Source organism: Lynx rufus, unplaced genomic scaffold (genome assembly GCF_022079265.1).
Source record: "Lynx rufus isolate CCGP_SWC_20201006 ecotype Redwood Valley unplaced genomic scaffold, mLynRuf1.p SCAF_17, whole genome shotgun sequence".
In the NCBI taxonomy this organism is placed as follows: Eukaryota; Metazoa; Chordata; class Mammalia; order Carnivora; family Felidae; genus Lynx; species Lynx rufus.
The window spans coordinates 34,829,829-34,846,525 of NW_025814831.1; the positions used below are offsets into that span (position 1 = coordinate 34,829,829).

A 16,697-nucleotide genomic window follows, 5' to 3' on the forward strand; every position below is an offset into this window, starting at 1 on the left:
GTGGCTTCCATGCCGAACTACAGCCCCCGGCATGCACTGCAGCGACCGCCCCTCACCGGAAGGCGGGACCCTGGAGACAGGCGGTCGCGCTGCCCGTCCCGCGGGTCCCCACAGTCCCTTCCGTTGTGGCGCTCTCCCCAACCCTGAACTGGGTATTTCCGGGGCTTCAGGACTCCGCTCGCTACGATGCACCACCACCCTCCCGGGAATCGCCCAGGCGGGCAGCCCACCAGACTTCCCGTCAGGCTTTCGCGCCCGCCGCTCCCTCAGTGACGGTATGAAGGGGGTGGGCGTTCCGGCTCGGGAGGACCCCGCCGCGGCCCCGGAAGCGCCTCGTCCCCGGCGGTGGTGGCGGCGGTCGCCGTGATGCCTGCGGGACTGGGTGGCTGACCGCCGGGATAGGAGCGGGGCCAGTGCCCAAAATCTCGGTGGCCGCTGCTCGAGCGCGGCCTGCGCCATGGCCACCTCCGCTGCCTCTTCGGAGCATTTCGAGAAACTTCACGAGATCTTCCGCGGCCTCCATGAAGACCTGCGAGGGGTGCCGGAGCGGCTCCTGGGGACAGCGGGGACAGGTGAGGCGAGGGTGGGACGCGCCGTGGGGAACTCGGCCCCTTGCGCGCTCTGGGAATACGAGCTCCCCACCCCCTTCTCAGATCGGGTCCCTCTTCCCTCCGCTGCGCATCCTCAGACACGCCCCCTAGGGTTGGCTGGGTCTCGGCGCCCAGCATTTCCCTGCTGCTCCTTGAGGGTGCTCAGGGTTGGACCTCGGAGTGTCGTCTCTTTGGGATTCTCTTACTACTGTAGCCGTCAAAATTTTCTTGTGTCATTTTCACCGTGGAAGAAGATCATAGGAGACCTTAAGTCTGTGTCCATGTATTTCAGTAAAATTGGTTTCTTTTGTAGCTGTCTGTGTATTTTGCTTTATGAATTTTAGAGCATTATTCTCAAGAGAAATCCATAGTTTTCACCAGACTGACAAAGGATCCGTAGCACCAAAAGGGCCAAGAAGCCAAAGGAAACATAATTTTGGAGTTGGTAAATGATCAGATTTTGTGGGGGAAGTGGTCTTTAAAAATCAGGATTGTGGGTTTAGGTGTGGTCCCCTTCCGAACTTTCTGTCATTTGACTTCAAAATTCAGGTTGCTGCAAGCTTTGCTTGGAGGAGTTAGTTTTCCAGTAAAATCTCTAGGAAGACCTGTCACAGCTCTTTGCCACTCAGAACAAATACGTCTTGATGGCAAGACTTGATAAGACTTTATTTTGTAGTTTTTACTAAGGGTCAGAGCTTGAGTGTTTGCTCTGTGAGTTTCCTGAGGTCATATGAATTGAATAACTCTGGTCAGAATGCCAGAGAATGTTAAACATATTTATTGGGAGAGGCTGCTGTGTGCCAGGCACTCCCCTAAATGCTGGTAGTATTGCAGATTATTGCAGTGAGGAGACTTAAAATCTTTGTTCTAGTGGGTCCCTGGTAATATATGAATATTAAGAGAAGAGTTATGCAGGGCAAAGGAATGGAGAACTCTAATAGTAAACAGGGTGGCTGTGAAAGGCTTCTTTGAGAAGGTGCCATTTGAGCAGAGACTTGAATGGAGTCCAGCATGTGAAAATTTGGGAGAAGTGAGTGTGAGGAGAAAAGAATAGTATTCCAAAGTTTCCTTAAGCACAATGAGCTTGGTAAGCGTTGCAAAGGTTCTTAAACAGAAATGAGCTCTTCTAGGAAGAGCAAGAAGGACAGCGTTTGCCAGTGAAATGAGCAAAGGAGACAGTGGTAGCAGATGAGGGTAAAAAGAGTTAGGCAGGGCCAGGTCACGTGTGACCTTGTAGAGCACAGTGAAAGATTTGCACCTTTTTCTAAATCTGATGGGATGCACTTACAGAGTATTGAGCAAAAGAGTGATGGGATCTGATTTACATGGTTGAAAAATAGACCATTTTTTGCAGCCCAGTGCTGAATTAAATTTTGCAGTGGTGGTTTCTGGAAGGGTAAATAGTGCAAAAGGGCATTCCATTTTGAAAAATAGAAAATTGAGTTCTATTTTCCTTTATCATCTACCTAATTTTCTCATTGCTGCAAAGAAGATAATCAAAAAGGTGTGAATACCTAACCAAGCACAAAATACTCTTTTTTTTTTTAATATTTATTTATTTTTGAGAGACAGAGACAGAGAGCACGAGTGGGGGTGGGACAGAGAGAGAGGGAGACACAGAATCCTAAGCAGGCTCCAGGCTCTGAAGCAGGCTCCAGGCCATCAGCACAGAGCCCGATGCGGGGCTCGAACTCACGAACCATGCGATCATGACCTGAGCTGAAGTCGGACAGTCAACCGACTGAGCCACCCAGGCTCCCCACAAAATACTCTTTAATACAAGTTGCTGGTAGCGGACTTAGTTGTTTAATGGGTAAGTAAATACAGTGTACACGTATCTATAGGTTATAATACGAATTTTAACAATTTTCCATCTCTGTTCGCTACTTTACTCATACTGCTCAATAAATATTTGTTGAATAAATAGAATTTAGTTGGGCAAACACACTGTGTCTTATCTCTGAATCCTTTTTTCCTAGTTCTGAGATTACTTCATGAGCTTTCCAGAGCTTTAATTTCCATCATAAATTATTAGGTTCTGAATAATGTACATAACAGCTCTTGAATTTAGCTTATGCTCTGTAATTGAACTTAAATCAGTTTTTAATAACTCTTTCAGAATTACTGTGTATCAGTCACTGTCTTGGACCCTAGGAGTTTCAAGAGCTCGTGCCTTAATGGGACTAAATTTACAACAAAGTGTGTGATTGGTCCTAAGACAGTTTTGAGACCATAAAGAAAAGGTTGACTTGTGTGTTAGGGGAGGGAAGCAGAAAGGAGAACTAAGTATTAAGGGGTTGAGTGGGAGTTTGCCAGAGGGAGATGGGAAGAGGCAATAACAGAACAGAAAATCAAATACTTAGAACCATGAATGGAGCTTAGGGTATGTGTGGGAGATTAATAGTAGATCAGGAAAGTGAGACACAGCCAGATTGTGAAGGGACTTTATATCACATTAAGACATTTGGGCTTGATACGAAGAATCGGTGAAGGATTTTAAGCAGCTGACTAATATGGTCAGATTTTACTTTAGGAGGAGAATGCTGGTGGCTGAGTGGAGGATGAAAGAGAAACAAGAATCTGGATATAGGGGACCATACTAGGAGCCTTTGTGGCAATTATCTGGGTAACATGGGAATCTAGAGAGTCCTAAATCCAATTTCTGAGGCAGAAATTAAGATCGGACATGGGGAGTGAGAGACAGATTCAAGGGTGTCTGCATTTTCTCACTTGGTTATTTGGGTGAATGATGAACTTAAATAAGAAATATAAAAGTAGGTTGTAGATGAAAGAAAGCATCAACTGTGCTTATAGAATAGAGATGATAATGTATGTCCAGTCTAGCCTGACAAGATATTTCTTCTCCTGCCACTAAAAATAACATTAGTGGGGTGCCTGGGTGGCTCAGTTGGTTAAGCTCAGGTCATGATCTCACAGTTCATGGGTTTGAGCATAGTACTGTGCTGAGAGCTTGGAGCCTGGAGCCTACTTCGGCTCCTCCCCTGCTCGCTCCCATGCGCGCATTCTCTCTCTCTCTTTCTTTCTCTCTCTCTCAAATAAAAATAAACATGAAAGAAAAAGAAATAACATTAATGAAGAAGATCTGTGAATTGGGAAGCAGTATACTATAATATTTAACAGCAATGATTCTAGAGCCAGACTGCCTGGGCTCACATCCAGGATCCATCTCTTAGTAGCTGTGTGACCTTGGACAACTTACTTCAACCTAACTAGTTTCTCCCTGCAAAATGGGGTAAATCGTCGTATTTACTTCATAGGGGTCTTGTTGGATTAAATTAGTTAATATATGTAAAGCCCATAGAATGAATATTGCCTGGCATGAGCCATTCACCATTGTTACTATTATATAGGAAATGGGAGTTTTATTTAAATAAAACATAAGAATACCAGCTCTGTATGCAGCTGTTGTCTTGCCCTAGTTTCTCTTTTTTCCCAGAGCACTTATCATCTTTTTTAAAATTTTTTTTAATGTTTATTTATTTTAGAGAGAGAGAGGGAGGGAGGGAGTGGGGGAGGGGCAGAGAGAAAGAGAGACAAAGAATCCAAATCAGGCTCCAGGTTCTGAGCTGTCAGCACAGAGCCCGACACAGGGCTCAAACTTACGAACTATGAGACAATGACTCGAGCTGAGGTCGAATGCTCAACCGACTGAGCCACCCAGGTGCTCCAGCACTTATCTTCTTCTTTTTTTTTTTTTTAATGTTTTTATTTATTTTTGAGACAGAGAGAGACAGAGCATGAATGGGGGAGGGGCAGAGAGAGAGGGAGACACAGAATCGGAAGCAGGCTCCAGGCTCTGAGCCATCAGCCCAGAGCCCGACACGGGGCTCGAACTCGTGGACCTCAAGATAGTGACCTGAGCTGAAGTCGGACGCTTAACCGACTGAGCCACCCAGGCGCCCCTCCAGCATTTATCTTCTAATGTACTAGACACTTTATGTATTTCTGATGTTTATAGTATAGTATTTGTCTTCCTTTCACTAGAACAGTGGTTTTCATAGTTTGGTCCCTGAACTGCCAGTGTCAGCATCATCTGGGACTTTATTAGAAATGCAAATTATTGGGCTCTACCCAAGATTTACGGAATTATTAACTGTCTTAACAGCCTGTTTTAACAGCCATCCAGGGGATTTCTGATGCATGTCGAGTTTAAAAGCACCTGAGCCAAAAATAAGTTCTATATTTTCTCCACATTTTTGTCAGTGGGTGTTATTTCTTGTCTTTTGATTATAGCCTTTCCAACAGGTGTGAGGTAATATTTTATGGTGATTTGCTTTGCATTTCCCTGATTAGTGATGTTGAGTACCTTTTCGTATACCTGTTGGCCATCTGTATGTCTTCTTTGGAAAAATGCCTGTCCAGATCTTTTGCCCATTTTTTTTTATCAGATTGTTTGGGTTTTTTGCTCCTGAGTTGTATGAGTTCTTTATCTATTTTGGGTATTAATCCCTTATCAGATACATGATTTGCAAATATTTTCTCCCATTTGGTAAATTGCCTTTTCATTTTGTTGATGGTTTTCTCTGCTGTGCAAAAACTTTTTAGTTTGATGTAGTCCCATTTGTTTATTTTTACTTTTGTTACCTTTACTTTTGGTATCAAATCCAAAAACTCATCACCAATACTGATGTCAAGGAACTCTGTGTTTTTTTCTAGGAGTTTTATGGTTTCAGGTCTTACATTCAAGTCTTTGATCCATTTTGAGTTAATTTTTGTATATGGTGTAAGATACTGGTTAATTTCCATTCTCTTGCATTATTCTGTCAAGTTTTCCCAAAACCATTTATTGAAGGGATCATCATTTCCTATGAGGTAATGGAAGAGTGTGTGTGTGTGTGTGTGTGTGTGTGTGTGTGTGTGTGTGTATCTCCTCCTGGTTCCTGACACACAGCTCCCAAAATCCTTGTAATTCCCTAAGTGATAAGAACACTAGGAGCATCTTTTGTTGTAATGAGGTGACTCTGGGTGGGCTCCTGGGTGGGGACTGGTCACCAGAAAGACCAACCTGTGATTAGAAGCTTGGATTTTCAGCCCTATCTTTTGTCCTCCAGAGAGGAAAGAAGAGCTGAAAATGGAAGTTAATAATTGATCATGCCCGTATGAAGTAGCCTCCATAAAATCCCAATAGTATATGGGGTTTAGAGAGCTTCCAGGAGGGTGAAAATATCCATGCCTGGAGTGTGATGCACCCCAGCTCCACAGGGACAGAAGCTCCTGTGTTCAGGACTCCCCCAGACCTCACCCTGTGTATCTCTTCATCTGGCTCTTCACCTGTATTCTTTATCATAATCCTTAACAAATTGGTAAATGTAAGTAAGCGTTTCCCTGAATTCTGTGAGCCACTCTAACAAGTTAATTGAACCTGAGGAGGGGGTCATAAGAACCTTCAATTTGTAGCCAAATTGGACAGAAGTTGTGGCTAACCTGAGGACCTATTACTTGTGATTGACTTTTAAAGGGGGAGGGGTGGTCTTGTGAGACTGAGCTCTTAATCTGTGGAATCTGATGCTGTCTCCATGTAGATAGTGTCAGAATTGAGTTGAACTGTGAACATCCAGCTGGTATTGCAGAGAAATGTTTGGTGTGGAGAAAAACCTCCACACGTTTGGTTGACCAGAAGTGTTCTGAGTAGTAAAGGAGATACACAAGAAACACAGGAGGGACTGAGTTTTTCTCTATACAGGAGAGAAAGACATAGGAGGGGGAAGGACTTGGTTTTCTAATGTAGTTCCCATTGTATATTCTTGACTCTTATTGTAAGTTAATTGATCATGTATGTGTATATTTATTTTGGGCTCTCTATTCTGTTCCACTGATTTTTGCATTTTTTTTTTATGCTAGTACTGTAGCTTTGTAATATCAGGAGGCATGATACTTCCAACTTTGTTCTAATTGGGGTCTTTTTTGGTTCCATACAAATTTTTGGATTGATTGTTTTATTTCTGTGAAAATTGCCATTGGAATTTTGATAAGGATTGCAGAGTCTGTAGATTGTTTTGGGTATTATGGACCTTTTAACAGTACTAATTTTTCTAATCCATGTGCATGGAATATTTTTTCATTTATTTGTGTCTTCAGTTTCTTTCATCAGTGTTTTGTGTTTTTAGTGTACATATCTTTAACCTCCTTGGTTAGGCTTAGTGTTTTATTCTTTTTGTTGCAATTGTAAATGGCATTACTTTCTTAATTTCTCCTGATAGTTCATTGTTAGTATATAGAAATGCAGTCGGTTTTTGTATATTGATTTTGTATACTGCAACTTACTGAATTTATTTATTAAACCTAACAGTTTTTTCAGTGGAGTCTGTAGGGTTTTCTGTGTATAATATGCCATCTGCAAATAGTGACAGAATTTACTTCTTCCTTTCCAATTTTGAATGCCTTTCATTTCTTTTTCATGCCTAATTGCTCTGGCTTCCAATACTGTGTTGTATAAAAATGGTGAGAGTAGGCATCCTTATTCGTGATCTTAGAGGAAAAGATTTGAGCTTTCCACCAGTGAGTATAATGTTAGCTGTGGGCTTGTCACATATGACCTTTACTTTGTTGAAGTATGTTCTCTCTAGATATATCCAGTTTGTTGAGATTTTATGTCATAAATGGATGTTGAATTTTGTCAGATACTTTTTCTGCATCTCTTGAGCTGATCATATGATTTTTGCCCTTCATTTTGTTAATGTGGTATATCATGTTGATTTGTAGATACATTCTTGGATCCCTGGAGTAAATCCCACTTGATCAAGGTGTATGATCCTTTAACGTGTCATTGAATTCAGTTTGCTAATAACTTTGTTGAGGATTTTTGCATCTAGGTTCATCAGGGATACTGTTTTTTTGTTTGTTTTGAGAGAGGGCACAAGTGAGTGAGGGGCAGAGAGAGAGAGAGAATCCCTTGAGGGACAGAGAGAGAGAGAGAGAGAGAGGGAAGGAAAGAGAGAGAGAAGTAGGACTTACCTGAAGTGGGGCTTGTGCTCATCCAAAGTGGGGCACGAGCTCACCTGAAGTGGGGCTGAAGCTCACCCGATGTGGGACTCGAACTCATAACCTGAGTCAAAATCAGATGCTTAACGACTGAGCCACCCAGGCACCCAGAGATATTCTTAATTTTCTTTCTTGTGGTGCCTTTGTCTGGTTTTGGTATCATTGTAATGCTGGCCTCATAAAAGTTTGGAGGTGTTCCTTCTTCTATTATAAGCTCTATATTTTGTCTGTTTTGTTTATTATGTATCCTAAGCACCTAGAACAGTGCCTTGTATATACTAGGTGCTCCACAACTATTTGTTGAGTGATTGTAGAAGTACTGTGAATTGTGGAGAAACTTAAATAATATATGGTTGCCTATTAAAACTGGTGTAACTTTATTTTTATTCTACCACATTTTCCACATTTTCATCATTTGTAAAATGGATATCTATACCTATTAAAACAAAGGATGGGATAACAGACAAAATATGTCCCTTTTTAGGAAGATTGTATGGCAGTGATAATCTGTTAGCGTATGTGATAATTATTAATCGATTTTATATAATATTAAGTATGTACATAATTTTTAATGCATATTACTTAATATATAATTACTTAATAATATTAAGTATGCCATAATGTCTAGTCTTAGTTTGTAGCATCTGAAGAGGTCTCTCCAAATACCTCAGAATGCTGTAAATTATTATTAGATAATACTGTGCCTGTAGTCATGTTCTAGTTTGGGTTTTGTAGGACCTGAAGGCAGCTCCAAATGTATTAATGAGTGTTATAGAATTATTGAAAAGTTTCCATTTTAACTCACTCAAATTTCAGCGTGTGTCTTTGAGACCTCATTATTCTGGAAACCAGCAAAAATAGTCACTATAAAGAGACTATAGAATCATATGCAACTGGTTGGTAAACAATTAACTTATTGACTGCAGAATTTTAATTTTTCTAACACTCTTCATATTCTTTGGTGAATTTTGTTTTTACTCTTAGTTCTTTCTACCTAAGGATTTAATTTTAAAAACAATGGTAGTGGGGCACCTGGGTGACTCAGTCCATAAAGCATCTGACTCTTGATTTTGGTTTGGGTCATGATCTCATAGTTCATGAGTTCAAGCCCCACATAGGGCTCTGTGCTGACAGTGCAGAGCCTGCTTGGGATGGTCTCTCTCTCCCTCCCTCTCTCCCTCTCCCTCTCCCTCTCCCTCTCCCTACCTCTTTCTCTGTCCTTCCCATGCGCACATGCACATGCTCTTTCTCTCAAAATAAACTTCAAAAAATGGTAGTTGCTATTTATGAAACTCTCAATATGCCGAGCATTTGCTAAGTGCATATTATGTGTATTATCTCTTTTTTTTTTTTTTTTCAACGTTTATTTATTTTTGGGACAGAGAGAGACAGAGCATGAACGGGGGAGGGGCAGAGAGAGGGAGACACAGAATCGGAAACAGGCTCCAGGCTCTGAGCCATCAGCCCAGAGCCTGACGCGGGGCTCGAACTCACGGACCCTGAGATCGTGACCTGGCTGAAGTCGGACGCTTAACCGACTGCGCCACCCAGGCGCCCCTGTATTATCTCTTTTAACCCTTTCAGACAACCTTATGAGGTCGGTACTGTTATATTTCTTATTTTCAGATAAGGAAACAGGCTTAGAGGGATGTAACACAGGCATATCTTGTTTTATTGCGCTTTATTGCACTTCACTTTATTGTGCTTTTCAAATACCGCATTTTTTACAAATTGAAGATTTGTGGCATCCCACAATTTGTGTTGAACAAATTTATTAACACCATTTTCCAACAACATTTGCTCAACTTAATGTCTGTCACATTCTCATGAAACTTCAGACTGAAATTAGGCCAGTTAATAACCCTATAATCGCCTTTTAGTGTTCAAGTGAAAGGAAGAGTTGCATGTCTCTCACTTTAAATCAGAAGCTTCAAATGATTAAGCTTAGCGAGAAAGGTATGTCAAAAGCTGAGATAGGACAAAACCTAGGCCTCTTGACCAAAGAGTTAGCCAAATCGTGAATGTAATGGAAAAGGTTTTGAAGGAAGTTAAATGTGCTGTTCCAGTGAACATAAGAATGATAAACAAGCAAAACAGCCTTATTGTTGATACGGAGAAGGTTTTAGTGGCCTGGATAGAAGATTAAACTAGCCACAATGTATGTTTGTTTGTTTGTTTGTTTGTTTGTTTATTTATTTTAATGTTTATTTATTTTTGAGAGACACGGAGACAGAATGTGAGTGGGTTAGGGGCAGAGAGAGAGGGAGACACAGAATCCAAAGCAGGATCCAGGCTCTGAGCTGTCAGCACAGAGCCCGATGCAGGGCTTGAACCCACAAGCCGTGAGATCGTGACCTGAGCCGAAATTGGATGCTCAACTGACTGAGCCACCCAGGCGCCCCATAAACTAGCCACAATGTTATCTTAAGCCAAAGCCTAATCCAGAGTAAGGCCCTAACTCTTCAATTCAAAGCTGGGAGAGATGAGGAAGCTGCTTCAGAAGAAAAGTTTGAAGCTAGCAGAGGTTGGTTCATGAGGTTTAAGGAAAGAAGCCATCTCCCTAACATAAAAGTGCAAGGTGAAGGAATCCCCAAGTGCTGATGGAAAAGCTGCAGCAGGTTATCCAGAAGATGTAGCAAAGATAAGTAACGAAGGAGACTGCACTAAACAACAGATTTTTGATGTAGACGAAACAGCCATCTAGGATTTTCTTAACTAGAGAGAAGTCAATGCCTTGCTTCAAAGCCTCAAAGCACAGGCTGACTCTCTTATTAGGAGCTAATGCAGCTTGTGACTTTGCGTTGAAGCCAGTGCTCCTAGACCATTCCAATAATCCTGGGGCCCTTAAGAATTATGCTAAATCTACTCTGCTTATGCTCTATAAATGGACCAACAAAGCCTAGGTAACAGTACATCTGTTTACAGCATGGTTTATTGAATATTTTAAGCCCACTGTTGAGACCTACTGCTCCAAAAAAAGGAATCCTCTCAAAATACTACTGCTCATTGATGGTGTATGTGGTCAGCCAGGTGCTCTCTCATGGAGATGTACAATAAGTTTCATGCCTGCTAACACAACATCTATTCTGCAGTCCATGGATCAAGGAGTAATTTTGACTTTTAAGTCTTATTATTTAAGAAATACATTCCAAAAAAAAAAAAGAAAGAAAAAAAGAAAGAAAAGAAATACATTCCATAAGGCTCTAGCTGCCAAAGGTAATGATTCCTCTGACAGTTCTGGGTATAGTAAATTGAAAACCTTCTGGAAAGGTTTCACCATTCTGGATGCCATTAAAAACATTGATAATTCAAGGAAGAGGTCAAAATAATGACTTTCATGGGAGTTTTGAAGAAATTGATTCCAGCCCTCATGGATGACTTTGAGGGCTTCAAGACTTCAGTGGAGGAAATCACTGCAGATGTAGTAGAAATAGCAAGAGAACTAGAATTAAAAGTGGAGCCTGAAGATGTGACTGAATTGTTGTAATCTCAGGATAAAAACTTTAACTGATGAGGAGTTGCTTCTTATGGATGAACAAAGAAAGTGGTTTCTTGAGATGGAAGCTACTGCTGGTGAGGATGCTGTGAAGATTGTTGAAATGACAACAAAGGATTTAGAATATTACATAAACTTAGTTGATAAAGCAGTTCAGGATTTGAGAGGATTGACTTCAGTTTTTAAATAAATTCTGAATAAAATGCTATCAAACAGTTTTCATGCTACAGAGAAATTGTTCATGAAAGGAAAATTCCATCAATGCAGCAAACTTCATTGTTGTGTTATGTTAAGAAATTGCCACAGCCACCGTAATCTTCAGCAACCACCACCCTGATCAGTCAGCAGCTATCAACATCAAGACAAGACCCTCTACCAGCAAAAAGATTATGACTCACTCAACTTCAGATGATAGTTAGCATTTTTCACAGTAAAACATTTACTTTCAGTAAAGTATTTTTAAATTGTATACACTTTTTAGACATAATGCTATCATACACTTTAATAGACTACAGTATAATGTGAGCATAACTTTTGTATGCACAGAGAAACCAAAAATTCATTTGACTTGCTTTATTGCATTCTTCATTGTGGTGGTCTGGAACCAAACCTGCAATATATCCAAGGCATGCCTGTACTTTTACCTCCTATATGGTGTGAGATCAGATAAACTATCATAGGCTACAAACAGAGGGTGTAGTTCCTAGACATGCCACGGTGGGGCACCAAAAGCAAATTCGCCACCTGATCCTGGTGAAACAAGTTATTTCCACAGCTTTAATGGGTCCAGGTAGTCTTTCTTGGGTTGGTAAATCAAACCACCTATAAGGAAAACAGGCTGTCGCCTTAGTTGAACATTGAGGTACACTTTCTTTAGTCTTTCAGAGCTGGCTCTTTTGTGGTGTGTCATCCACCCAGTTTACCAGTCACTTACATGTGACTGGTTTGGGAAGGCATGTGGGGTGGGGGATAGTGTTTGGAATGGCTCACTCTTGGTTTTGGTGCCCATTTTACCTAGTATGCAGTCCTGCAATTTTGTAGTTAATTGTAGTGTTAACTCTAATTCCCTAAAAAATTAAGTCTCAACAAGTTTTACCTGTTGCTGAAGTCTATACCCAGGGAGCATAAAAATGCCCCTCAGTGCTATAATGTACAAAAGCCTTGGATAGGGAGTCAGGAGACTTGCATTCTAGAACTAGTGTTGCCACACATTTGCTCCTCTTATGACCTTGGGGAAGGCAGTTTCTGCAGGCTCTAGTTTCCTCAACTGTAAAATGAGAAGGTTAGACTAGATGATCTCTGAGGTCCATTTACACTCTAACATTCATTGGTTTCACAATTCTGAGACTAAAGCATACAGAAGCACCTACTGATACCTCTCAGTTGGGTTCAGCCTCTTTTGAACCTTTAAATATCTCCCTCCTTGGCTTCATCATCAGAAGGGAGAATTTCAAAGGCTTTTTTTTTTTTTTTAACCTTAGGATTCCATAAAGGATCTCACAATGTGAAAGTCTTAAAATTGTTTTCAAAAAGAGCGTATTTCTTTTAAAAGTATATAAGCTGTAGAGAACTCCTAGGAGAAAGTATGTCATGATTTTAGGTAAAGAGTGGGAGTATCCCAATTCCAAAAAGACTGAGCATAACAGAATCATGAAGAGAAAGAAGTTAGTGAAAGGATCAGTATTCTGTGAGCTACCTCTTTGCCTCCTACTCTTATTTATGTAACCACTTTCTTTGAATCATTCTAGAGTTTGCCTCTTAAAAATGCAGATTTTCAGGGGGCCTGGGTGGCTCAGTTGGTTAAGCGTCTGACTTCAGCTCAGGTCATGATCTCATGGTTCGCTGGTTCAAGCCCTGCATCTGGCTCTGTGCTGACTTCAGCTCAGAGCCTGAGGTCTGCTTCAGATTCAGTGTCTCTGTCTCTCCGCCCTTCCCCCACTCATGCTCTGTCTCGCTCTCTCTCTCTCTCAAAAATAAATAAACATTAAAAAATTTTTTTAAAGATGCAGATTTTCATATCTTTAATAAAGGAGGAAACTTTATGACTAACAGTTGTAGAAAAATCAGAGCTAGGAAGGGGGAATGCACTTATATGTGGAATATTTCTTCATACTGTGTGCCTTGGATCAGAAGTGAGTGTGCTCAAGTTTGGAGATGTGCCTATTCAGAGGAGTGGTGACACTAAGCAACAGCTTATTACAAAGTAATATGATATTTCTCCATGGAAGTAGCCATTCTTGATTGCAGATAATATTTCACTGCTGGTGGCTGAAAACATAGCCTATTCAGGGATAGTGACAGCTGCTTTTGTGCTCACTTCAGTTACATCGTGGATGGTCAAGGTGCAGACCATTTGCCATGGCTGAACTTCTTACTATTTAAAACAGCAACAAAGCCTCATTTGTGAGCAGTGTAGAGTCAGAAATGGTTCACCTGGAGTATCTTGTATATATTAAGGGAATGTCAACGTAAAGGAGGCATAGTAAAAGGTGCATTGTCATTTACTCTTGTAGGTAGTAGTAACATCTAAGGAGCACACTACTAGGTTTACAGTTCTAGAAGCTATGAGGCTTAAAAAGAAAAAGTAAATTTCCCTGTTCTGGAGGAACTGGATTTCCAATTGGGAATATAGAATGTACACATCCAGAATGGTTTATGATCACTTAAAAAGTAGCAGACGACTGACATGCTAGATGCTATTGTGATTAACAAAATGTGAATCCATATAAGGCATTACTGTGGCATTATATTTTACATGGGATTGGGTTCGAATGTGAAGGCTTAGGATGAAAACCAGAGTAAAGAAAATTATGCCAGAAAATCTGAGGATAGCATATTGAATACCCACATGCCATCCCTCCATAAGCCCAATTCAGCTGTTTTCTTTGGCATTGGAAAAAATTGTCCTTCCTTCAATCGATGAAGTGCTGGCTTGTATTTAGGAGTCACAGTGAATGAAAAATAATATAACTTTAAAAGACCATGTCCCCATACACATGCTGCAACATGAATGAACTTTGAGGACCTTATGGTAAGTGAAATAAGCTGGGCACAAAAGGACAAATATTTTATGATTCCTTTTGTAGGAGATACCTAGCCTAGTCAAATTCACAGATACAGAAGTAAAATGGTGGCTACCAGAGTCTGGGGGGATAGGAGGTGGAGAATTAGTGTTCATTGGGTATGAGTTTCAGTTTGGGGTAGTGGAAAGGTTCTGGAGATGGGGTAGTGGTGATGATTGCACAACAATGTGAATGTACTTACTGCCCCTTAGCTGTATACTTATAAAAGGTCAAGGGGTGACTGGGTGGTTCAGTTGGTTAAGTGTCCAACTCTTGATTTTGGCTCAGGTCATGATCTCACAGTTTGCTGACAGTGCAAAGCCTGCTTGGGATTCTCCCTCTCCTGCTGTCTGTCTGCCCCTCCCTGGCTCGTGTGCACATGCTGTCTCTCTCAAAATAAATATTAAGCCAAAAAAAAAATTTTTTTAAAAAGGTCAAAATGATAACTTTTATGTAAATTTTACCAAAATTGAAAAAAAAAAAAAAAAGACTGTATCCCCAGATTGTGAAGATAATTTCAAAAGATGAGCTCAAAAAAAACAATGTAAGCAGTGGTAACTTTGTGGAATAGGTAGATTATGTGTAGATTTTCAGGGAGAACATTCATTTGGACACATTTTCAGAAATCAAGCTGCTCATAAGTAGGGATAATTTTTGCTTGTTACATATGAAGAGATAAGCTACCTACTTGTTTTATAGCTAAGGAAGGAGGTCTGGTCCCAAAGAGATGAAGAATTATTACCCATATTAGATGTTGAGTCAACTCCAAGGAAAGGACCAGAATCTAACTCCTTTTCTTACCAGTGGTTCCCTCTTTCACAAATGTTTTACCAGGTGATATTATGCCGGTCCAAGTACCATTTTTACTGTTACTTAATCATTTTTATATCAACTTATTTCTTATAACATACATTTAATACATAAAGTTATTTTAAAAGGAAATTTTATATTACCATTTAAATAATCTATTTATTTATTTATTTATTTATTTATTTATTTATTTATTTATTTATTAAATGTTTACTTGTTTTTGAGAGAGAGAGACAGAGCATGAATGGGGGAGGGACAGAGAGAGAGAGAGACACACACACAAAATCCAGGCTCCACTCTCTGAGCTGTCAGCACAGAGCCCAACATGGGGCTTGAATTCACGAGCCGTGAGATCACAACCTGAGCCAAAGTTGGATACTAAATTGACTGAGCCACCCAGGTGCCTCGAAAATCTTTTTTTTTTAGTTTGAAGTATTTGATTGTTTATTTTACGTAAATTTCAATTCTCCAGCTATTAATACTTACCTTAATTTTTTTAAATTTATTTTTATATTGACTTAATTAACATACGGTGTTATACGGTGTTATACAGTGTTAGTTTCAAGTGTACAATATAACGATTCAACAGTTTAATACATTATTTAGTGCTCATCAAGAGAAGCGTACTTCTTAATCCCCTTTATCTATTTCACCCATCCTCACATCCACTTCCCCTCTGGCAGCCATCAGTTTGTTCTCTGTATTTAAGAATCTGTTTTGGGGCGCCTGGGTGGCTCAGTCGGTTGAGCGTCCGACTTCGGCTCAGGTCATGATCTTGCGGTCCGTGAGTTCGAGCCCCACGTCAGGCTCTGTGCTAACCACTCAGAGCCTGGAGCCTGTTTCAGATTCTGTGTCTCCCTCTCTCTCTGACCCTCCCCCGTTCATGCTCTGTCTCTCTCTGTCTCAAAAATAAATAAACGTTAAAAAAAAAAAAAAAAGAATCTGTTTTTTTTCAGGGCACCTGACTGGCTCAGTTGGTTAAGTGTCTGATTCTTGATTTCAGCTCAGGTCATGAACTTACAGTTGGTGGGATCAAGCCCCACATCAGGCTCTGCACTACAGCACAGAGAGGCAGAGAGCCCTCTGCCCTCTCTGCCTTGTGTGCACGCATACATACTCTCTCCCAAACTAAATAAACGTTTAGAAAAAAAGAATCTTTTTTTGTTTCTTTTTAATTTTGTTCATTTGTTTTGTTTCTTAAATTGCAAAAAATGAGTGAAATTGTGTGGTATTTGTCTTTTGTTTTCTGACTTATTTCACTTAGCATTATACCCTCTAGATCTATCCATCTTGTTGCAAATGGTAAGATCTCATTTTTTTTTATGGACGAATAATAATATTCCATTTTATTTTTTTATTTAAAAAATTTTTTTTGAATATTTATTTTTGAGAGAGAGAGAGGGACAGAGCATGAGCAGGGGAGGGGCAGAGAGAGAGGGAGACACAGAATCTGAAGCAGGCTCCAGGCTCCGAGCGGTCAGCACAGAGCCTGACGTGGGTCTCGAACTCATGAGCCGTGAGATCATGACCTGAGCCCAAGTCAGACGCTCAATCGCCTGAGCCACCCAGGGCCCCAATAATATTCCATTTTATACACACCACACACACACACACGCGCACACACACCCTCCACATCTTCTTAATGCATTTATCTGTGGATGGACACTTGGGTTGCTTCCATATCTTAGTTTTCTTAAATAATGCTGCAGTAAACATAGAGGTGCATATATCTTTTCA

The 16,697-nt window shown here is 40.5% G+C and overlaps 1 protein-coding gene across 2 annotated transcripts in view; it reads left to right on the plus strand.

Moving 5' to 3' along the window:
* Window positions 1-352: 352 nt before the first annotated feature.
* Window positions 353-16,697, plus strand: part of VTI1B (vesicle transport through interaction with t-SNAREs 1B) — a 31,603-nt gene continuing 15,258 nt past the window's right edge. The window contains exon 1 of one of the 2 annotated variants that reach the window (XM_047079470.1): window positions 353-572. In XM_047079470.1, coding sequence (XP_046935426.1) covers window positions 458-572 — 115 coding nt within the window. In that variant the 5' untranslated portion in view covers window positions 353-457. The remainder of the gene's footprint in view (window positions 573-16,697) is intronic. The other variant, XM_047079469.1, reaches the window with a different exon arrangement.